This window comes from Staurois parvus, unplaced genomic scaffold (genome assembly GCF_062004578.1).
Source record: "Staurois parvus isolate SC_StPar_1 unplaced genomic scaffold, SC_StPar_1.0 ptg000832l, whole genome shotgun sequence".
Lineage (NCBI taxonomy): Eukaryota > Metazoa > Chordata > Amphibia > Anura > Ranidae > Staurois > Staurois parvus.
In genome coordinates this window covers 1,284,838-1,308,773 of record NW_028318628.1, presented here as the reverse complement: position 1 = coordinate 1,308,773, position 23,936 = coordinate 1,284,838, and the positions used below count along the sequence as shown (strand labels likewise).

General features: G+C 41.2%; 1 protein-coding gene across 1 annotated transcript in view; it reads right to left on the bottom strand.

The window, feature by feature from the left end:
- LOC149443759 (uncharacterized) overlaps nucleotides 1–23,936 on the bottom strand; it is a 62,341-nt gene that overhangs the window by 14,975 nt on the left and 23,430 nt on the right. The window contains exons 2-6 of the mRNA XM_089655283.1: nucleotides 18,860–19,522; nucleotides 14,172–14,231; nucleotides 11,080–11,132; nucleotides 1,083–1,227; nucleotides 608–990 (exon numbers count right to left, since the gene is read on the bottom strand). Of these exons, the coding sequence (XP_089511409.1) occupies nucleotides 608–990; nucleotides 1,083–1,227; nucleotides 11,080–11,132; nucleotides 14,172–14,231; nucleotides 18,860–19,516 (1,298 nt within the window). The 5' untranslated portion in view covers nucleotides 19,517–19,522. The remainder of the gene's footprint in view (nucleotides 1–607; nucleotides 991–1,082; nucleotides 1,228–11,079; nucleotides 11,133–14,171; nucleotides 14,232–18,859; nucleotides 19,523–23,936) is intronic.

Genomic DNA, 23,936 nt, shown 5'->3' with positions numbered 1-23,936 from the left:
TAAGAGGGTGGGTCAGTCTAGTGATAAAAAAGGTAATAACTGTAGGGACTGAGCTGAAGGAGAAAGTAAAAACCCAGTGTATTAGTTAGAAGCAGAATAGGCTTCTTTAAAGAGAAGGAGTTTCAGGAATCGTCTAAAGATGGGTAGAATAGGAGATAGTCCGATAGATAAGAGTAAGGAGTTCCATAGGATGGGAGAAGCTCAGGAGAAGTCCCAGAAGCGAGCATGGGAGGAAGCGATAAGGGAGTTAGAGAGCAGGTGGTCTTGGGAGGACCGAAGAGAGTCAGGTTAGTGATGTAACTGTGGGCTGTAGATAGATTTGTAAGTTGTTGTTAGTATTTTGAATTTTATTTGTTGGGTGAGCAGAAGCCAGTGGAGGGATTATCTTATATTAAAATAATATTGTAGCAAGAGCAATACTCATTCCTAAATTATAATCTAATACTTTGCATTGAGGTTCAAGTTGATCTAAGACAGAAAGAGCTGCTCAAGATGACTGCAAGCATAGGCCAGAGAGGTGTCATTTAGCTCCGGTGTCATCTACTGGGTATCATAATTTTATACTTGGAGTAGCAAACTTTTTATAGGCTAGCTATTCATTTCTTACCTGCTGCAGAGCAGGGACACCACTATGCGATATGCTGTTAAAGTTCCCACTCCTTCTCCTAGTCTCAGCCCCATGAATTGGAGTTCTGTCCCCTTTCTTGGACCTGGGCCTCCTCCTCCTCCTTCCACACTCTTCATACCATCAGCCATTGCGCCAGGCTCTGGATCATCATCATCATCATCATCATCATCATCATCACAGCTAGTCCAGCTATCCGAATCATCATCCTCCAAATCTTCCTTCGGACTTTCCTCCAGCTTTGTTTCTTGCAAACCACTATCATTGTTTCCATCCTCACTTGGTTTATCAGTGATGGCTGCTTGTAGTTGTTGGTATGGTACAAACTCCAGACCAGCCTTTTCTACATCGATGTCTCTCTTTAACTAAATATGGACAAGTAAAAAAATATATACAACTGATATTCAAAAATCACTTGACTGAATTAACCTGTTTTGAGAAAATCATATTGTTTTACCAGCCGAGCTCCTTCTGTAAACAGTCGTTCCAGGTTGCGATCAAGCCAGTGTAGAAAAGGACGGAATAAAAGCTCCACCTTTCCAATCAGCTGGTTGGTTGCATGCTTTCCTTGCAGCCATGCCTTAGATTCTTCACACACATGTCTGTAGCACAGAACAATAACATCAAATCATTAAAATACTGATCAAGTACTATTACGTTAGACATGAAAAAACATATCTACCATATTCTAAAAGTGCTTTATGTTATGGATTCCACTTGAAATAGACAATGCAGTAATGCAGCTAAGCGGTAATAATGGGTGTGTTATGTTTTACTCCTGATAGGAGCAGCTGGTTCGGTGAGGACCTTCTTATTGACGTTATGCTATGCACTTTATTCTCTTTAATATAGAATTAACTTTTGATTACTCTACCCATTTACTTATATGGAAAGTCATAATTCCTTGTTTTTAGGTTTTGTGCAGGCCATGGGTGTGGAATTTTAAACAAAAATCTACTTATCCAAGGGACTAAATCGGGGTCCCAATCTACTTGTCCCTCATGACAATGTACTTGTCCTAATAAATAAAAAATATATATTTTTGCCAGGTGAAAAATATGAATGGTTGTTTTTTATTAGGTGATTTTAGGAATGTCTGGGGCTTTTAAAAACAAAAAGGAGCTTTATGGTGAGTTACATTTTTATTTATTTATTTTTTCTTCAAATTTCTTGTACAACCCCCCAAAATTACAGTGAGGAACAGAAGTATTTGAACACCCTGCGATTTTGCAAGTTCTCCCACTTAGAAATCATGGAGGGGTCTGAAATTCACATTGTAGGTGCATTCCCATTCAGAGACAGAATTTAAAAAAAAATTCAGGAAATCACATTGTATGATTTTTAAAGAATTTATTTGTCTTGCACTGCTGAACATAAGTATTTGAACACCCGAGAAAATCAGTGTTAATATTTGGTACAGAAGCCTTTGTTTGCAATTACAGAGGTCAAACGTTTCCTGTAGTTCTTGACCAGGTTTGCGCACACTGCAACAGGGATTTTGGCCCACTCCTCCACACAGATCTCCTCTAGATCTGTCAGGTTTCGGGGCTGTCGCTGAGCCAGGGGCGGACTGACAACTCATGGGGCCCCCGTGTTCTTGACCAAACTCATAAAAGCCTATGAAAAAGGTACCAGGGGCATCTCATGGGGCCCCCTACTGACCCCGGGCAGTGCCTGAATTTCCAAATGGTCAGTCTGCCCCTGCGCTGAGCAACACGTAGTTTCAGCTCCCTCCAAAGATGTTCTATTGAATTTAGGTCTGGAGACTGGCTAGGCCACTCCAGAACCTTGATATGCTTTTTACGGAGCCACTCCTTGGTTATCCTGGCTGTGTGCTTCGGGTCGTTGTCATGTTGGAAGACCCAGCCACGACCCATCTTCAATGTTCTGACTGAGGGAGGGAGGTTGTTGCTCCAAATCTCACAATAATTGGCCCCATTCATCCTCTCCTTAATACAGTGCAGTCGTCCTGTCCCCTTCACAGAAAAGAACCCCCAAAGCATGATGTTACCACCCCAATGCTTCACAGTAGGGATGGTATTCTTGGGATGCAACTCATCCTTTTTCCTCCAAACACAACGAGTGAAGTTTAGACCAAAAAGTTCTACTTTGGTCTCATCTGACCACATGACTTTCTCCCATGCCTCCTCTGGATCATCCAGATGGTCATTGGCAAACTTCAGACGGGCCTGGACATGTGATGACTTGAGCAGGGGAACCATCCGTGCAATGCATGATTTGAAACCATGACGGCGTAGGTAGGACAGTGACCTTTGAAACTGTGGTCCCAGCTCTCTTCATGTCATTGACCAGCTCCTCCATTGTAGTTCTGGGCTGATTCCTCACCTTTCTTATCATCAGTGATACCCCACGAGGTGAGATCTTGCATGGAGCCCCAGTCCGAGGGAGACTGACAGTCGTCTTTAGCCTCTTCCATTTTCTAACAATTGCTCCAACAGTTGATCTATTTTCACCAAGCTGCTTGGCAATTGCCCCGTAGCCCTTTCCAGCCTTGTGGAAGTCAAAAATTTTGTTTCTGGTGTCTTTTGACAGCTCTTTGGTCTTGCCCATGGTAGTAGTTGGCGTCTGACTGACTGTGGGGTGGACAGGTGTCTTTAAAGAGCTCAGAAAGGTGCTACTAAGTTAGATTAATGAGTGGAGTAGAGGTGGACTTTTTAAAGGCACAGTAACAGGTCTTTGAGAGCCACAATTCTTGCTGTTTCTTAGGTGTTCAAATATTTATGTTCAGCAGTGCAAGACAAATAAATTCTTTAAAAAGCATACAATGTGATTTCCTGATTTTTTTTTTTTTTTTTATTCTGTCTCTCAGAGTGGGAATGCACCAACAATGTGAATTTCAGACCCCTCCATGATTTCTAAGTGGGAGAACTTGCAAAATCGCAGGGTGTTCAAATACTTCTGTTCCTCACTGTATATATTTTTTTTAAAGCAGAGGCCCTAGAGAATAAATTGGTGGGTGTTTTTTTTTTATGTCACACGGTTCAATTCAAAATACGCTTTTTTGAATTTTAATGCAAAAAACATAATACATAACTCAATTTTTGGTAAACTATAAAAGATATTTTGTTGAGTACTGTAAATAGATACCAAACACGTCATGCTTTAAAATTGCGCATGCCCATGCCACAGCAATAACTGATATAAATTTTACTATCGGCGAAGCTTTAAAAAAGTCTGTACAGGTTATCACTTTAGATTTACACAGGAAGTCTGGTGCTAGAATTACTGCCCATGATATGATGTTTGCAGTAATACCTCACATGTGTGGGACGATCGCCGTTTGCGTGCATGACCGATGCATGCACTGGAGGTGCTTTAAATATATATATATTTTTTAATTTATTTTTACACTGTTGCTTTAATTTTTTTTTTTTTTTTAATCACTTTCATTGCTGTCACAAGGAATTTAAACATCCCTTGTGACAGCAATAGGCATGTGGCAGGGGGTCAGGGGTCAATATGACCAAGATCGGTGTGTGATAAAATGCTTTCCATTGTTAAAAATGGCGCCGTTTACATCCAGGGAAACCAAAAGTGATGTATGGTAATCACTTCCTGATTCCTATAGCATAGAGGTGAAAAGAGCATTTCCGGTCTTTGTCCGCCTCTATGACCAGCCAGCTGGTTGATCGGGCGACGGGACAGCCTTGTAAAAGCGATCCAGTGGTTAGTCAGCCACTCGGATTGCTTTTACAAGAGAGACAATTGTTGTCTAAATGTAAAAAAAACCAAACACTTTTTGCCCAGCGTGCATATATGCCCAGGCGATAGGAATTGAACATCCCTGAAGGCAATGCTGTAACTCACATAAATAATTTTTTTTTTTAAATTGTACTATAAATATATAATAAATGCCTCTTAATGGGCTTTTTTAAGCTACATAACACAAGATTCAAGAAATGAACATGGAACATCATGCATGCTCAAAAAAAAATAAGAGGCCAGGTGTCTGTACAAACTTTCAGTAATGCATCTTTTGTAGTATTTTGGAATTTCTATGTGGGAATTACATCTGGCTCTGAGCCTATTTGAAATGTATAATGCAGGCATTCAGACCATGGATCAGCTGTTTTGGGTGTTGACACACATGTGCAGATTATTTACAATAAAAAATAGACACATTGTATAGTGGTGCCAAGATGATCATAACTGGTATAGTATAGATTTTCTTTGGAGTGCCACATTTTTATTTCCACAATGATATTTATTACAGTGATAGCATGCGTTCCCCTGAACTTTAGGACAGAGGTTACTGGTTAGTTTTAATGGTTAGGCTAAGGGTAAGTTAAAAAGTTGTATGCTGAAATTACAAATGGTAATAACATCAGCGCCAAATGTTTAATGAAAATGAAAAGTAACGATCTGTGACAAAAACATGTGTACCGAAACTACCAATGCCTTTAATCAACTCTGCCAGTTATAAGACAACAAAAAAAACAAAAAAACAAAAACGTGAAATAATGTTTAAGGGCCGTTTCACACTATAGAAACGCAATCTAGATGCTTTCTGGATGCATTTCTGCAAGCACGCTTTTTAAGCGTTCCAGTGTATTTTTCATGCTCTTTTCATGCTCTTGTACTACGTAGTTGAAGGTAAATCTAAAGGAAATTGAATAGGAAAATTGTATAATGTATGGCCAGCCTTAGTTTGCCATGTTTTTTAAACTACTGCTATCATAGTCCTGGCCAAAAGTTTTGAGAATGACACAACTATTAATTTACCTGCAAGGAAACACGTGCAGTCATCATTGCTTTTCACAAAAAGGGATTCACAGGTGAAAATATTGCTGCTACTAAGATCTAAATCAACCATTTATCTGTTCATCAAAAACTTCAAGGAGTTCAAGGAGAGAGGTTCAATTGTTGTGAAGAAGGCTTCAGAACGCTAAAGAAAGTCCAGCAAGCACCAGGATTGTCTCCTAAAGTTGATTCAGCTGCTGGATCGGGGCACCACCAGTGCAGAGCTTGCTCAGTAATGGCAGCAGGCACGCAAGTGCATCTACATGCACAGTGAGGTGAAGACTTTTGAAGGATGGCCTGGTGTCAACAAGGGCAGCAAAGAAGCCACTTCTCTCCAGAAAAAACATCAGGGAAAGACTGATATTATGCAAAAAGGTACAGGGATTGGACTGCTGAGGACTGGGGTACAGTCATTTTCTCTGATGAATCCCTTTTCCGATTGTTTGGGGCATTGGAAAAAACCTTGTCCGGAGAAGAAAAGGTGAGCGCTACCACCAGTCCTGTGTCATGCCAACAGTAAAGCATCCTCAGACCATTCATATGTGGGGTTGCTTCTCAGCCAAGGGAGTGGGCTTACTCACAATTTTGCCTAAGAACACAGCCATGAATGAAGAATGGTACAAAAACATCCTCCGAGAGCAACTTCTCCCAACCATCAAAGAACAGTTTGGTGAAGAACAATGCCTTTTCCAGTATGACAGAGCACCCTGTCATAAGGCAAAAGTGATAACTAAGTGACTTTGGGAACAATAGATTGAAATTTTGGGTCCATGACCAGAAAACTCCCCAGACTTTAATTGAGAACTTGTGGTCAATCCTCAAGTGGTGCATGGACAGAACCCCCCCCCCCCCCCCACAAATTCTGACAAACTACAAGCATTGATTATGCAAGAATGGGCTGCCATCAGTCAGGATGTGTCCCAGAAGTGGATTGCCATGGCAAACGGTCTTTAAAAAGAAGGGTCAACACTGCAAAATATTGACTCTTTGCATAAAATTAATGTAACTGTCAATAAAAGCCTTTGACACTTGTGAAATGGTTGTAATATTTCAGTATACCATAGTAACATCTGACAAAGATCTAAAAACACTGAAGCAGCAGACTTTGTGAAAATTAATATTTGTGTCATTCTCAAAGCTTTTAACCAGGGCTGTAACGTTGTAAATACCTCTTGATCTTGCTGACAATGCTAGTCATAGCCTTCTTATGTTGTGGTAGTGTTGTCAGCATGTCATACAAATTCCCGTATTAAGACTACAAAATGCCATGCAAAAGAATAGGTTATAAAGCAATAAATAAGTGTATACATATTAGTGAAAAACAAATGCAAACATATAAGTCAGTGAAATGATGAATAAATGTTGCCCATCCAGTGTGAAAACGGTGCATCAGTGATACTGCAAGACACAACATCAAAGTGTCCAATTCCACACAGTGCTTGAAGATCCAGTGAACTCTACATATTTGGTAACAGCTGATGTTGCATCTTTGTATAGTAACATCAGACATAGTGATGGGATGGAGGCAGCAGAATATTATTATCTCACTGAAACAGATGAGATTAATGACATACAGAAGTCTTTCATACTCAAACTATTAGATTTCACTGTCTCACAATTACTTTTTGTTTTACAAAAAGTTTTATCTAAAAATCAGAGGTGTTGCCATGGGAGCTAAAATTGCTCCAAGTCTGGCCAACCTTTTCATGGCCCGAAGGAAGGAGGACTTAATTTATTTCAAGAGATTGGACTGAACTAATATTTTATCGTCGATACATCGATGATGTCATATTCTTATGGCAAGGGGATGAGGAGTCATTTAACAATTTCATTGGTACCCTGAATAATACCAATTTAAAAATCAATCTAACCCATTCATACAGCCAGAAAGAGATTAATTTTCTCGATTTAACGTTTATTAATGATGGCACCAAAATTGTGACTAAATCTTATTTTAAACCTACGGACAGAAATGGTTTCATTCCTACACAGTTGCCATCATCCTCTCTGGCTGAAAAATATCCAGAAGGGCCAATTTATTAGAATTAGGAGTAACTGCCAAAATCTAGGAGATTTTTATTCGCAAGCTGAGATCTTGAGGGGCAGATTCCTTGAAAAAGGATACTCAGCCATCACTTTGGATGATAGCATTAAACAGGTGGCTGGGTTAGAAAGGGAGTTTTTACTTACTACCCTGAAGGTTAATACTAACTCTCGAATAATATGTTCATTTATCACTAACTTTTCTGCCCAGCATTTGCATATTAGAAATATTATCACCAAACATTGGAGTATCCTGCAAAATGACCCCATTCTTAAGGATTTCTTACCAGAGAAACCTGAGGTTATTTTCCAGAGGGCTCCCACTCAGACGGATAAGATTGCGCCTAATATGGTCAATCCCCCTAAGGAGATTTAATTTATCTCAGATCTTAAAAGTTTCTTCCCTTGCATCTTTGCATGATTTGCCAACTAGGGGGGAATAGATGTACTAGAGTCATCTCTTTTACCTCAAGTGTCACCAAGAAAAGTTATACCATCAATTCTTTCATCGCCTGTAATAGTCGCTATGTGGTATATTTATTAGAATGTTCCTGCAACAAACAGTACATAGGGAGGACAACCAGACGTATGAAAGACAGGATGAGAGAACATCTATACAACATCAGGAAAGGATATAAGGAACACACCTTTTCCAAACACTTCAGGGATTGCCATCGAAGAAATCCACAGGACATTAGATTTACAGGCACTGACATCTTACATCCCCACTGGTGGGGATTTAAAAAATGCAGAGCGGTGTCTCAGCTTGAAACCAAGTGGATATATGAAATGTGTACATTAACACCTAAGGGCTTGAATGTAGATGTTGATATCAGTTGCTTCATAGATAATAGTTGATATGTGATTCACATTTTTTACTCCTTATTGATGGCAATAGTGCATATAAATTTTAATGGCCTGCTTTTTATTTGACTTTTACTTCCATGTAATTATGTGAATATTTTAATTATTATTTAGATATTCATTGATGTTTGTACACATTATCATTAATGTTAACATCATCATTGTTGTATTGTTTTATTTTCTGGACCTCAAGAAAATGGCGGCCGTTATCACTCAAGTGTTCCATAATTATATCCTCATTGATTCCCACATATTAATGCTTGAGCAGTTTACTATTATTTGATTTTTTGTGCCGATGCATTTACGGCCTTTAAAGACTGACTTTTATTTCCTTTTGCACCTTTCCTTTCACTGCTGTTCAGTTTCAATGTAAGCAGTGTATGTCCAATGATTTGGACCTTGGGAAAATGGCACCTTCATTGCGGTATAGTTTGCATGTAAACTGTGAATGTCCAGTGTTATGGACCACAAGAAAATGGCGCCCAATAAGTTTATGTGCGCCTCGCAGGCTATATAAATGGTGTCTGCTTCTGACCTCGTCAATGGGCTCACCCCTAAGGACGTGCATGTGCACGAAATGTGTTGGGTGGAGCCTTCGTGCTGACGTCAAGCCGCCGTGTCCGTGATCCAGAACAGCGGCCATTTTGGTACGTGATTGTATTCATGCTTACATTTCATCCATGTGGAATATGTTTATTTGCCTTTTAATAAATACTACACTATGAATCACTTTCTGGGCTCTGTGTGGTGAGCTTCTTCCCTAGGAAATCTTTTGGGCTAAGGACTCTGAATAGTGAATTTGATTGACCGTCGATTACTGCTACTATACCAGTAGCATTCTGGTGAGTGCATAGTGGTGGCAGAGTGTTCACTGGATCCTCAAGCACTGTGTGGAATTGGACACTTTGCTGTTGTGTCACATTGGATGGACTACATTTATTCGTCATTTCACCGGTTTATATGTTTGCATTTGTTTTGCACTAATGTGTATACACTTATTTATTGCTTTATAATGTATTTTGATGCATTATAATTTTTTAGCGCTGCACTTTATGCACATGTCACTTTGAGGTTTATTGTCACTATCTCTTGTGCTAACTGCTTCTTGATACATATAGCACTCGCCATTTACTATTTTGACAAAAGAATAGGTTGCCTGCAAGGTTCTTCTGGGAACCCATTAAACCACTACTATATGTGCCCAAAGAATCGACAAGACCGTCAGGAAGCCAGCATTGATGTCACTAGCACTTTTGATCCATTGTGGTTTCATCTTGCCCAAGGCCCTGGCCTGAGGACTGGAAGACAGAAGCACAATGGTCACATTACTGCTAACTAACAGGCAAGAAGGGTATATATTAGACTATTTCATTTGGGAAAATTGCACTTTACAAGATGAACTTATAAAAAAAATTGATTAGATATACCTAAAAATCTTGCCTAGGGCCTCTTTTACATGAGTCTATAGTTGCAGCAAAGGAAGCACTTTAGATTTTTTTTTTTTTAATGCTCCTGTACCACCTGCAAATATACTGGGTAATTAAAACACCGGAAGTCAAACAGTACACAAAAGTGTGTTAGCGTCGTTTTGTGTTGCATCAAGAATTTTAAGGCATGCCACATTCTCTATGCTTTGCTAAAAGCCATCACCTCCACTGAATGCCTAAAATGTTTTTTGAATGTTCAGCATTCGTTTCTGAAATGATCAGTGTCCACTTCCCCTTTTGAAAAAAAAAAGCTTGAAAACCAAAGGTGAAGTTTGGGCAGCTTTAATAATGCACCTTAACGTATGTGAAATGTTTCTTGAACGTGTATTAATGCTAAAGCCGATCTAATGCAAACTTGTGAAAGAAGCCTAAAAAAAATGTACCACAAAGTGTTTGTAATTTCTGACTCTGAGGTAGTTTCATTGCACAAGCAGCTGGTGAGCTTAGCCCTGAAGCTAGGAAGGGCAAAGTACAAGTAACAAAAATGAAATAATTACAGAGGCGCACATAAGGGAATTTTCTGGCTATTAAATGTAATCCTAGATATCTTGTGACACCTGATCTTAGGCAGAAATTTCAGTTTTAAGTTTAATGTTGCTGACAAGTTCAACTAAAAAAAACTGCAGTTAACAGCATGCAGTTAAAGGATTTGCATATGGCAAAAAGTGAACAATGGATTTGCTCTGTGCATTACGATCGATGTTTCATAATGGCTCTTTAAAGCTGCAGTATTAATGCTTAAAGGATAATTCCACCATTGGAAATATGTTACACTTATATTCGGGATATAACATGCCAGCAATTCCTTCTTCCTCCCCCATCAGAAAATGTGACAGTGGGCAGGGGGACCGTAGCTCAGCTGTGCAGGGCTCTGCCCACACAGCCATGTCATTCATTTACAGCTATCTGTGAATGAGTGAATTACAAGTACCGTTTTCTACCACAGCAGGTGGTTTGTAGTTCTCACTGAACTGTGGGGGCGCTAATGGGCGCTCTTGTAGTTAATTGATTCTTCCTGGACCTTAGTAACTGTCTGCTCATATGGGAATGCACATACAGCTGTACTAAGAGTCTGCAAGAGCCTGACATTGCACCGGAGATTTGATAGTAAGTGCAATGCTCTGCAGGCTCCTAAATAAAAACCAAAACACATTTTTTTACCTGAAAAAAAAGTGTACTTTTTTTATAGTAAACATATCTTTAAAGTTTTTTTTTTCTATTTCAGAATCATCTCTATTCTCATTTGCCTAAATCTTTCACAACAATTTCATACTATTAACCGATGAATTATTACCTTACCTGCCCATAACTGAGGGTAAAACTTGATCCTCAGGGATTTGTATTGTAAAAACCTGAAATTCAAATAAATATGCATGTACTTTCTTATAAATAAATTGCTGGAAAAAATGTGCTTACAAAAAATAGACACCTTTCTGAATGGAGCAAACAGCTAAATTTTCTATGTGGGTTTGTATCAAAGCTTGTATTTACCTAGTGCTGAGGCAAAAAGCTGAATGCAGGGAAGTGAGTACCAGTGGGGTCACGAACTCAACTCCATTTAAAAGGTTTCCTGCGAAAACCATACATACTGCATGCATATGAAATATAAAATAAAATTCAACTCCACTGACTCAATGTCACTGATGATCCTGAAACGTTTGCTTCACTAGGCAAGAGATTTTAGGGTTTTCTCAGATATAGGAGAACGGAGGTACCTTTCACGATTCAGATGCCTGCATTATGTATTAGGTCCTGTAGCCCCTCAGCAGCCTTTGCTTACACTGAAGATTCAACCCAAAGATATCTTTAGGATATCACCTATGTCAACAGAGGGAGCTGTCCTCCACTCAGTGCCAATGCTAGTCTATTTTGCACCCTAGGCAAGACCAGCTACTTGCCACCTCCCCCCCAAAAAAAAGAAAAAAATTCTTAAAAACAGAAAATATTAAATCAACAAAGCATGAAACTGAATTCCTTTTACTTTGCCAAAATAACTGCCATAAGATGCCACCAGCACCAAATATTAACAACAAAATATATATTGACCAAATATAAATTAACTGTATTAACCAGAGAAACAAAAAAAAAAAAAGGAGAAAAAAAGTTACAAAACTCCAGAGTGATCAGCAGCCACCAGTCAGATTACAGTAAGAGACGGAGTCTGAGAGGAACACTGGAAGGAACGGCAGCTCAGCTGCTATACCGGCCCCAGGCACCAAATGACCACGTGTGTGGACAGGTTGTGAGACAATTGTGCAGAGTAAAGATACCATAATTCCCTGTGTATGAGGAGAGGGGGACTCTGCAGAGAAATGAAGAATTAATACAAGAGGTCCATAATCCACATAAAGAGTGCCGGCCTGTACTGCACCCAGGAGGCCCTAGGTGGTAGTATGCCCTAGGTGGCTGCCTAGATTGTCTAGTGGAAGCACTGGCCCTGCCTCCACTCACTCCATTGTTTTGATTTCTCCTTTAAAGTATGACTAAAAGGCAAAATTTTTTTTAGTTTTGGACAGAGTGGAGAGAGATTACAACACCTGTCAGTCTTTACTGCTGTCTGTGCCCCCATTAAGGAGATTCACCCTCTCTATTTGTCCTGTTTACCATTATCCTTGAAAGTGAAAGTAAAATAAAATCTCAATTTTGGGTTATGCTTCAGAAAAGTAATAAAGGGGATATCTTCCAATGGGAACACTTTTTCTGGTGACCTGGGATCCTGGAGGAATTCCCTTAAAAGCGTAACTTTACCCATAACAACTTGATAAAAAATAACTTTCTTTAGCAAGGAACACACATTCCACATTAATAATTATGCTACCAAAATTAGTATGTGCTGTAAATTGCCTCCAGTATTGTTCCGGTTTCTTCTTGCTTGAGGCTGTCATTTTGCTGAAGCCCAGAGCCCCTGAGCAGCAGTAAATCAAAAAGCAGAACTAAACCCATCAATTTAACGGTTTCAAAAAAACAGTTACATTCCTGGAATGCCGGGATTGCTAACTGTCACATTTACTTGTGTCCTCAACCAAACTGTCAAACCATCAAATGGCTCATATGATAAGTAATCATATATACAGCACCATGGCAGTTGCAGATCAATCAGAAACGGCTTCATTTGCTGTAAAGGACAGGAGGGTTTAATTCTGCTTTAAGGCTGTCAGCAGATCAGCCTCTACAAATCCGGCAGTTCCTACAAATAGAGAACAACTGAGCATGTGCAGAGCAGGGTGAGGCAGTGTATTACTGCATTTTAAACAGTATAGGCACCTATTCATAATGTTTTATAGAACTATACCTGCAAAACGGGTCAGCATAAAGTGATATAGCAGAACTTAACTTTCTGACTACTGTTTCAATGTAATTTGCAGGGATTTCCTCTCACTTGCAGTTTGCCTATGGGACAGGAAGTGAAATGAAATCACAATGGGACACAGATGGCAAAAAAAAAAAAAAAAAAATCTAACAAGGGTTATAACCCTCCCTTGCTCTATCCAAAATTAAAAAGTTTTGCTCATATTTCTACTTTAAGGTCCACCTTTGGGTTCTGTCTTCTGTGGTAAAAAGAAATTCATTTAAAAAAAATCTGGTATAATAATAAAACATCCACAAATTAGGACAGTTTTCATAATCCAACCTGAAGTAGAAAAATGATAGCTGAAAAGTGTATTGGTTTCCATGAGCAATGCCTCTATTTTCAAAGACACAAGGGTCCATAAATGAGGCACAAATTAACATCTATCACCATCTAACAAAAACTTACAATTTAAACCTAATAAATTACTGCTGTTAGGATAGAAACCAAGGCTTTTAACTGGGAATCTGAAGTAAGAAGGGTAGTAAGAAGGTGATGATAAGAAACAAAGCAATCGGCTGTCAATCTTTACATTTTTATAATTCAACAAAGAGTGCTGGTGAGACGCACAAAATGATGAAAATACATCAAACGTCATCTCAAAGCCAACAAAGATCTTATTAAATCCTCTTTGGGAGACAGTGTGGGGACAGCTTTAATCTCCTGAACGTAATATTGTAAAAAAAAAAAAAAGCATTGAAGGAAGGGAGGTGGAATTAATTGCACTGAATGAAGTTGTTAGAATGATCCCAGCTCACTGTGTGCATGAGATGAAAGGGGGACATAGATGAGACTGACTTGTTTCTGAGATAGGAGGAATCATAACCATACATTTCTATACTTTAACCCCTTATAATGGGTAATAAGTGGAGTACTTGATGTGGATACAACTGTCTGAGCAAAGTGGATTAAAGAACTCTTAAAACTACATTTACCCCAAATCACAATTATGTTAACCTCTTGAAAGTGACATTCTGATCAGGTTAAAGGGTTAGCAGCTGGTGATAAGGAGCATATATAATGGAAACTGTGCAACAAATACCTCCAAGGGATAATCCTCTGGAAACTCAAGCAAGATCTCCATCTCTTTCAGGTCAAAAGGCTAAGGGAAAGATAAATAAACAGATGAGTCTACGAAAGTTATAAATACTAATAGGATAATGAGTACAGGTGGAACATGAACTCTCAGAGCCTTTTCCTTAAATTTCTAACATTTAAATTAGATCTAAAAGTTGGCCCATTATCTTCCATGGCACAGGCTGGTGCCATTCATGGTCCAACTGTCTGCCTCTCCATCGATACTTCTGCTACATTGCCATGGACAAGGAAGTCTTTTGCATGAGACAGTGGCAGTAAGATGGACCATAGATGAGCCTTTTTATTTAATTCAACTAGTGGGTCAATCATTTGTAGAACCGTGCCTATGAGAAAGTCAATTCAATGACGAAGCGCGTCAGTCAGATGTGCTGTCAGACACAACTGGAAGTGCCGCGGTGCCCATTTTGAGCACTGTTAGAATCAAGCTCCTTGTATTCCAAACACATGTAAGCACATCTTTTATAATATTAAACTGGATTTTAAGCAATGTTGCACGATGAGAGTATGTTTATCTTGCACGGTCACTGAGAATTTGTGAAGAAGCGAGGAGGTGTTTGGGTATGTTGATATTTGATTGTGAAAAGGCTATTTACAAGACATGCAGGGTAAGGTGCATGACTGAAGGGGAAGGGATCGAGCACATTGTTGTGGCTTTGCACATCGGTGGTGGACACAGGACGGACACACATGTTGTGGATTGGAGTATAAGATATACTCAGTTTTTTTCTTTTTGGAGATTTGGATCAGCACATTGGAAGATTATATATATAGAGAGAGAGAGAGAGAGAGAGATTACATGGCATACAACACATTCAGGTAAAAGGAGATCTCGTTGGGAAAATAGGAGGATTAGAATACGGAGTGGTGTGCTTTTCCTGGCATAACAAAAACCTTTTTTTGAAAATTTGGTGAGTCTTATGGAATACAACTTAGTCCTCATGCACACTGGATGTTTTTACAGTTGCTGTTGCTTTTGGTGTTTTTTCTATAGCCAGTAAACTCCCCAGCATGTTATCCTGTGTTCATGCACACATAGGCTTTAACCACATGCCACCCAGCCACTGTAGAAATACGGCAGCAGGGCGGCACGGCTGGGCAAAACCACATTTTGAAACGTGTGTTTTCAAAACAGGTAGGGGGTGTGCGCGAGGTGCGCCGCCACCCTACCTGTCCAGCCGATCATGGCCGCGGATGTCAGTCGCCGGGTCACAGCCGATCGTTACCAGCTGTGTCCTGGCGATTAGCGGCAATCACTGACAGAGAGCAGGGCTGCAGTAGCTCTGCTCTCTGTCAGTTTCCTGACAGCTCCTGACAGGCTGATCGGGACAGAAGAGTTTATCTGTCCGGATCAGTGTGTCTCCATGCAGAACACACCCCCGCCCCCTAGTAAAACAATCCCCTCACATAGTTAACCCTTTCACTGAATTATAAAGTTAACCCTTGCTCCCCAGTGCCATTAGTACAGTGTCAGTGTTTTTTTTTTGCACTGATCACTGTATTGGTGTCACTGGGGATGTCAGTGACCCCAAGTGAACTCCTCCCCAGTGTCAGAATGTCCGCCGCAGTCCCGCAGTCCTGCCATAAGTCGCTGATTGCCGCCATAAGTCACTGATCGCCGCCATAAGTCGCTGATCGCCGCCATTATTAGTATAAAAAAAAAAAAAAAAAATCCGAGTATCTTTCCCGCCATTTGTAAACACTATAACTTTCACGTAAACCAATTAATTTACACGTATTGGTTTTTTTTTTAGCAAAGACATGTCGCAGAATGCATTTTGGCAGAAATTTATGACTAAATTTGATTTTTACATTTTTTTTTACTGGACAGGTTTTACAGCAAAAAGTCCAAAATATTGTTTTTTTTCCTCAAAATTGTTAGCCTTTTTTTTTATAGCGCAAAAAATAAAAAAACGCACAGGCGATCAAATACCACCGAAAGAATGCTCAATTTGTGGGAAAAAAAAAAGGATGTAAATTTCATTTATATACCGTATTGCATGACTGCGCAATTGTCCGTTAAACTAGAGCAGCGCTGTATAGCAAAAAAATGGCGTAAATTGCAGTATCTATACCATAGTTTGTAGACGCTATAACTTTCACACAAAGCAATCAATATACACTTATTGGGATTTTTTTACCACAAACATGTAGCAGAATACATTTTGGCCTAAATTTATAACTAACTGAGTTTACTATATATTTTTTATAGCTGAAAGTAAAAAATATCGTTTTTCTTCAAAATTTTTGGTCTTTTTTTGTTTATAACGTGAAAAATAAAAAGCGCACAGGTGATCAAATACCACCGAAAGAAAGCTCTATTTGTGTGAAAAAAAGGACGTAAATTTCGTTTGGGTGCAGCATTGCATGACCGCGCAATTATCAGTTGAATTAGTGCAGCGCCGAGTAGCAAAAAGAGGCCTGGTCATTAAGGGGGGTAAATCCTCAGGAGGGCAAGTGGTTAATCAGCATTTTTTTGGCTGGAAAACCCCCCCAGAACTAGTAGGTTTTTAGAGGAGTTTTTTTAGCTGTAAAACCGCTCTAACACTGGTACTGTATTTTCCGGCGTATAAGACGACTTTTCAACCCATGAAAATCTTCTGAAAAGTCGGGGGTCGTCTTATACGCCGGTATACGGCGAGCCGGTGTCAGGGCGGCACTTATTCGAGGGGCGGCGCGGCGCCGCCCCCCCCTCCTCCTCCTCCAATGGACACTAAGTACAGGGGTGGGCAGAGGGGCTGCTGTACCTTACCTGGCTCCGGTCCCGGTCCCACGACCGTCCAGTCCAGGAAGCGCGGCTGCTCCTTCTTTCAGTTCGGCAGCTCGATGGTCGCGCGGCCGCTCGGCTCCGCCTCCTCACCGGTGATTGGGCGCCAGCACTGGAAAGGCACACAGGTGACCAATCACCAGCGAGGAGGCGGAGCCGAGCGGCCCCGCAAAAATCGAGCAGCCGAACTGAAAGAAGGAGCAGCCGCTCCTCTCCCCCACTGACACCAACAATGAGGCACTGTTTCTCCCCCACTGACACCAACGATGGGGCACTATTCCTCCTCCCCGCTGACACCAACGATGGGGCACTATTCCTCCTCCCCACTGACACCAACGATGGGGCACTGTTCCTCCCCCACTGACACCAACGATGGGGCACTATTCCTCCTCCCCACTGACACCAAAGATGGGGCACTATTTTCCCCACTGACACCAATGATGGGGCACTATTCCTCCCACTGACACCAATGATGGGGCACTATTCTCCCCACTGATACCAATGATGGGGCACTAATCCTTCCCCCACTGATACCGATGATGGGGCACTATTCCTCCCACTGATACCAATGATCGGGCACTATTCCTTCCACTGATACCAATGATGGGGCACTATTCCTCCCTCTGATACCAATGATGGAGCACTATTCCCCCCACTGATACAAATGATGGGGCGCTATTCCTCCCACTGACACCAATGATGGGGCGCTATTCCTTCCACTGATACCAATGATGGGGCGCTATTCCTCCCACTGACACCAATGATGGGGCGCTATTGCTCCCACTGACACCAATGATGGGGCGCTATTGCTCCCACTGACACCAATGATGGGGCGCTATTCCTCCCACTGACACCAATGATGGGGCGCTATTCCTCCCACTGACACCAATGATGGGGTGCAATTCTTCCCACTGACAACAATGATGGGGCGCAATTCCTGCCACTGATACCAATGATGGGGCGCTATTCCTCCCACTGACACCAATGATGGGGCGCTATTCCTCCCACTGACACCAATGATGGAGCACTATTCCTCCCACTGACACCAATGATGGGACACTATTCCTCCCACTGACACCAATGATGGGGCACGATTCTTCCCACTGACACCAATGATGGGGCACGATTCTTCCCACTGACACTAATGATGGGACACTATTCCTCACACACTGACACTAATGATGGGGCACCATCATTGGTGTCAGTGGGAGGAATAGTGTCCCATCATTGGTATCAGTGGGAGGAATAGTGCCCCATCATTGGTGTCAGTGGATGAAATAGTGCCCCATCATTGGTGTCAGTGGGAGGAGTAGTGCCTCATCATTGGTATCAGTGGGAGGAATCCTGCCCCATCATTGGTGTCAGTGGGAGGAATAGCACCCCATCATTGGAATACCATACTGAAATAGCATACCATATTGAAATCAAATCTGATGTTTTTTTATTTGGTGTGCGTTGGAAGAGGGGTAGTCTTATACGGCGAGTATAGCTCAAACCCTATATTTTAACAGGAAAAGTAGGGGGTCGTCTTATACGCCCAGTCGTCTTATACGTCGGAAAATACGGTAAATGCAGAAAAATGCTGATGTTTTTGGGGCTTTTTTTTTTCTTTTAGCAAAAATTTTATTAATTTTCTTTTGTGTAAAAAGCTAAAAAACGCAGAAAAATTAGGCTAACGCTAATGCAAAAAAACTTGCTTTTTTAACATGATTTTCACAGGTAACGCTACCTATGTTTATAAAATTTCCAGTGTGCATGAGGACTTAATGTGATTTTCTATTTACAGAAAACAGATTTCTTTTTCCAGTTGCAACTTTATAAAAAAAATAAAAAAAGTAATCAATTATTACACAGGCTAGATATCATACCCAATCTGGATCTGTAGGCTCAATTGTTATTCTATAATATGTAACTTTTCCATCTTCTCTTTCTTGAATAATCACTTTATCTTTTGGAAATCTCTTTAACAGCTGGCAAATCTCTGTCTTTCGTAGCTGAGCAGCCACTTCCAGAGTTACATTTGAGGCTCGAATGACCGCTGGAACGGTTATTGGCCGCTCCACCTTATCTTTCGGAAGTGGTTTCTTGATTACATATCGATCATCCTTTATTGGTGGAATTTTTTCTGGATGCCAGAACCTGCAGTTGGTCTCCATAGAACAGTAACCAGAGGCAAAATAACGGCACAGTTTTCTATTTCTATGCATTCTGTTTCCCGAATCAGTGGAACTTTGGTAGGGGACAGACTTCACCTCATTCTTGTTATGTGGTACAGACATTTCTGTTATACCACTTGCATCTGGATTTTCAGACATTTCTCCTGGATTATTATTTTTTTCATAACGTTTGACCTCTGGGCGTTGATGTAAAAAACGGCATCTTCTACCAAACTGACAGTAACGACCCTGGGAAAAAAATCTACACAAGGGAGGTAACTGCTTTTGTTGTACTGCTGGCTGACTCTGGATACTGCCCTCTGTGACGTTGGAAGGGAGCTCTGCAGTTTGCACTTCAATCTCTGCCATTGTAACCTAGAAGACAACATAATTCAGGTCACCTCTCATGATTTGTACATATTCAATAAGTAGAATATTGAAAGAACAAATTTTGCCACGATATTTTGACTTTAACATCCAAGCAATAAAAAAGACCATACAAATCTTCAAAATATACAGATAAAAATATTAGTTGCATAGAACAGTATTGAACAGAATGAAAAAGACTCTTGGGAAAGGTAAGAACATTGTTAGTGAGTGATTCATAGTTCGTTTCATTGATAAGTGACTGCAAAAACCGTTTGAAAATAATTTTAGCAGTATTAAAAAGGGAACTATAGTCTTTGCATTATGTTTTAGATACATATTAAGAACATCAGCATAATCTGCTCCTATTCCATGAACTAAAAAAGTTCACCAGCAGTATATAATGCCTATTCCCTATCTTAGCCAGGCCACATAGCGGTGGTTAAAATGACCTATCAACCAAAACTGTTATTACTTGTCAAGGTCCCAGTGCATTTTTCAAAGTCCAGCCACTGCAAATCCTGCACTTCCCTTGGATATGTCATAGACACAGACTTTCAAATCACAATCTATGCCAACCTAGAGAGTGTTACACACTTACTAAAATATTAGCGGACTTCTCAATTAGCTGCACTAACCAGATACCATGTCGTCATCTATTCCCTTGGGAACACGTAACTTGCAAGGGCTCCTCCCGAAGAACAGAGCTTCACTACCAAATCCGATCAAAGTCCACTCTTTAAGGCTTTGGGATACCCTCAGATACTCAGGTGGTTTATTGTTGCCTCATCTACCATTGATGTCATTTTCTAGGAATCCCTCCTTTATGCCAGGCTTTGAGGAACCAGCTTCTTTTAGACAGTGGACCAGGTTCAGAATTACACACTTCCACCACATTACTACTATGGAAGGGGTCAAATTGCTATCTTACAAACTGCCAATAACGGAAACTCCCAAATCTTAATTATTCGGATAATTACAAATAAAGAACATTGTTAATACCACATTGGCATGTAAAATACTGAGACAACCCACATTCCCCAAACTAGATCTCTTTGTTGTTCCAGTTAATTCCCAGTGGCCTCTCACCAGAGCAGCTGATCTCAATCTCACAATGGAACAAGAGAAAAAGACTCAAATTTGGGACACCATAAAGTCTCTTAGATTGTCCTAGCTGTGGATACCAACTTCAAGTTCTGAACCAATGGTACCTATTTCCAGTCCAACCGTTTCATTCCAGTTTGCACAAAAAATTGTTTCCGTGGCTGCCCTGAGCAGGAAACCTACCTACACACGTGGCGGACCTGCAAAATAGTACAGTCCACATGGAAGCAACGTTATGTCATGTTGACTACAATATTAGGTTTCCCTATTCCCATGCACCCAGGAAAAGCTACTAATATCCTCTTGATTACTGTATATTCAAAGCTATTTGATATGTTTCATATGTTACAGTCCAGCTGGCATTGCAGGAATGTAACTGTTACTACACAGTTGGAACACGTTTGCATAAAAGTGCTGCGCAACCGGTTGGTGCTATATAAATCCTGTAAAATATTAATAATAATATAATAATAATATTTTCATTGGTGTGCATCAATACTTTCTTGCATTTGGGGGCCCACTAATGGAAGCAATGTTGATGTCTTTATATGCTCCAGCCTATATTTCATCTACAAAATGCAGAAAAGCAAACACTTTGCTGAGCACTTGGTGTACTCAGCCATTCAGCGCACATACGCTACATGCCACAGGCACCAGTAAGATCTGAACAGGTACTAAGGCTTGCTTCATTTTCTCTTGTTCATGCCAGGGAATGAATCACATAAAAGAAAAGTTTTGTGTTTTTTCCCCCCAAAATTATACTTACCGTGGTGGATAAAGCATTGCTCCGATGCTGTATCTGTCCCCTGCCGGCTCCAAGTGTGAGAACTCAGCAATCACATGACCGTTGAGTTCTCACCACCGCTGTGAGCAGAGAGCTGTCTGCTCTGCCCCCTCCCCCATGTGCTCACTGGAGTGCTGGGCTCTTGAGGAGAAGGGAGCGGCTGGCTCAGGCTCTCAGCAGATCGTTGAGAGGCTGAGCCAGGTACTGCTCCAGTGTCTGGGGTGGATCCGGACTTTAACCATTTCAATACCGGGCACTTTTACCCCCTTCCTGCCCAGGTCAATTTTCGGGTTTCAGCGCTCTCACAACTTGAATGACAATTGTACAGACATGCAACACTGTACCCAAACTAAAATTTTATAATTTTTTTCACACAATTAGAGCTTTCTTTTGGTGGTATTTAATCACCACTGGGGTTTTTATTTTTTGCTAAGTTACCAAAAAAAGACTGAAAATTTTGAAAAAAAACCCATGTTTCTCTTTGTCTCTGTTATAAAAGTTTGCAAATAAATACCGTATTTTTCGCTCCATAAGACGCACTTTTTTCCCCCCAAAAAAGGGGGGAAAATGTCAGTGCCCACTGCGCATGTGCTGCGCTTTGTGAATGATCCGGTGTCTTCTGGGACACACGACAGGTCCCAGAAGGCGCCGGGCCCTTCACAAAGCGCAGCGCTTCTCGCGCATGTGCAGTGGGCACCCGGCTGTCACAGAAGCCGGCATGGGAAGAAGAGGGAAGGACAACTCCACGGAAGTGGGAGCGGGTACTTGTCAAATTCAGGTACCCGCTCCCCCTCCCTCCCCAAAGGTCAGCAGTCTCTGGTCATTCCCTGCACTGTCCGCAGTCTCTGGTCATCCCCTGCACTGTCCGCAGTCTCTGGTCATCCCCTGCACTGTCCGCAGTCTCTGGTCATCCCCTGCACTGTGTCCGCAGTCTCTGGTCATCCCCTGCACTGTGTCCGCAGTCTCTGGTCATCCCCTGCACTGTGTCCGCAGTCTCTGGTCATCCCCTGCACTGTGTCCGCAGTCTCTGGTCATCCCCTGCACTGTGTCCGCAGTCTCTGGTCATCCCCTGCACTGTGTCCGCAGTCTCTGGTCATCTCCTGCACTGTGTCCGCAGTCTCTGGTCATCTCCTGCACTGTGTCCGCAGTCTCTGGTCATCTCCTGCACTGTGTCCGCAGTCTCTGGTCATCTCCTGCACTGTGTCCGCAGTCTCTGGTCATCTCCTGCACTGTGTCCGCAGTCTCTGGTCATCTCCTGCACTGTGTCCGCAGTCTCTGGTCATCTCCTGCACTGTGTCCGCAGTCTCTGGTCATCTCCTGCACTGTGTCCGCAGTCTCTGGTCATCTCCTGCACTGTGTCCTCAGTCTCTGGTCATCTCCTGTACTGTGTCCGCAGTCTCTGGTCATCCCCTGTACTGAGTCTGCAGTCCATTGGTTCAGAATATTTTTTTTTCTTGTTTTTCGCCTCTAAAACCTAGGTGCGCCTTATGGTCAGGTGCGTCTTATGGAGCGAAAAATACGGTAATTGTTCTTCATAAATTTAGGCCAAGATGTATTCTGCTACATTTCTTTGGTAAAAACAACCCAAATCAGTATTTATTATTTAGTCTAGAGGAAAGTTATAGAGTTCACAAACTATGGGATATATCTGAATATTGATCAGTCCTGAAGTACTGACAGCCAATCTAATTTCTTGAGGCCCAAAAATGTCAGAACAGTACAGATATCCCACAAATGACCCTTTTTTGCAAAGCAGACAGCCCGACATATTTCATAAAAGGCATAGAGAATTTTTTGAAGTTGTAATTTTCTCATAATTTTTCGGAAAATGAAGAATTTAAAATAATTTTCACAGTTTTTTGTTTTTTTTTTACATACAGTACTGTGACCAGTGCAGTACAGTGTCATCATATAACTGGTGTGGCGGTGATCAGGGACACTGATTAGTGACAGTACAAAAAACATTTTTTTTCTGTTTTTTTTAAGATTTTTTTTTTCATATTACACTATGACCAAAGTAGTATAATGTTACCATAGTAACATTGTACTACTTTGGGGAAATGATCAGTATTTTATTTTTTTACACAATTTGATTGCTTATAGCCAAGCATTTCTTAGCTATAAGCAAGCATTTAACTGAATGAAATCGATTCAGGTTTTTTTGTTGTGATTGGCCATGCTAATCACATGACACAGATGGGCTGTGATTGGCCCAGCCTGTGCATGTAATCACTGTGACAACTTGTATACAATGGATGGCATGAAAGGAAGCCATCCATTGTTTACACCTGTCATGTGACCTGCTGTGATTGGTCACAGCAGGTCACATGGTAGTGGCAATGGGGCCGGTACACAGATCTGTCATCGGTTGTGTCCAAGGTACACAGCCAGTTACAAATCTCGCCACATGGCAGAGAGGCTCGCCCGGCCATCATTTTACAACAGGCCGGGTGGGAACTAGTTAAAGTTAGGATCATTCCCCAGCCTGGACCAGCTGAGTGATGTCAGCTTACAGCAGGCTTCAGCCCACTATCA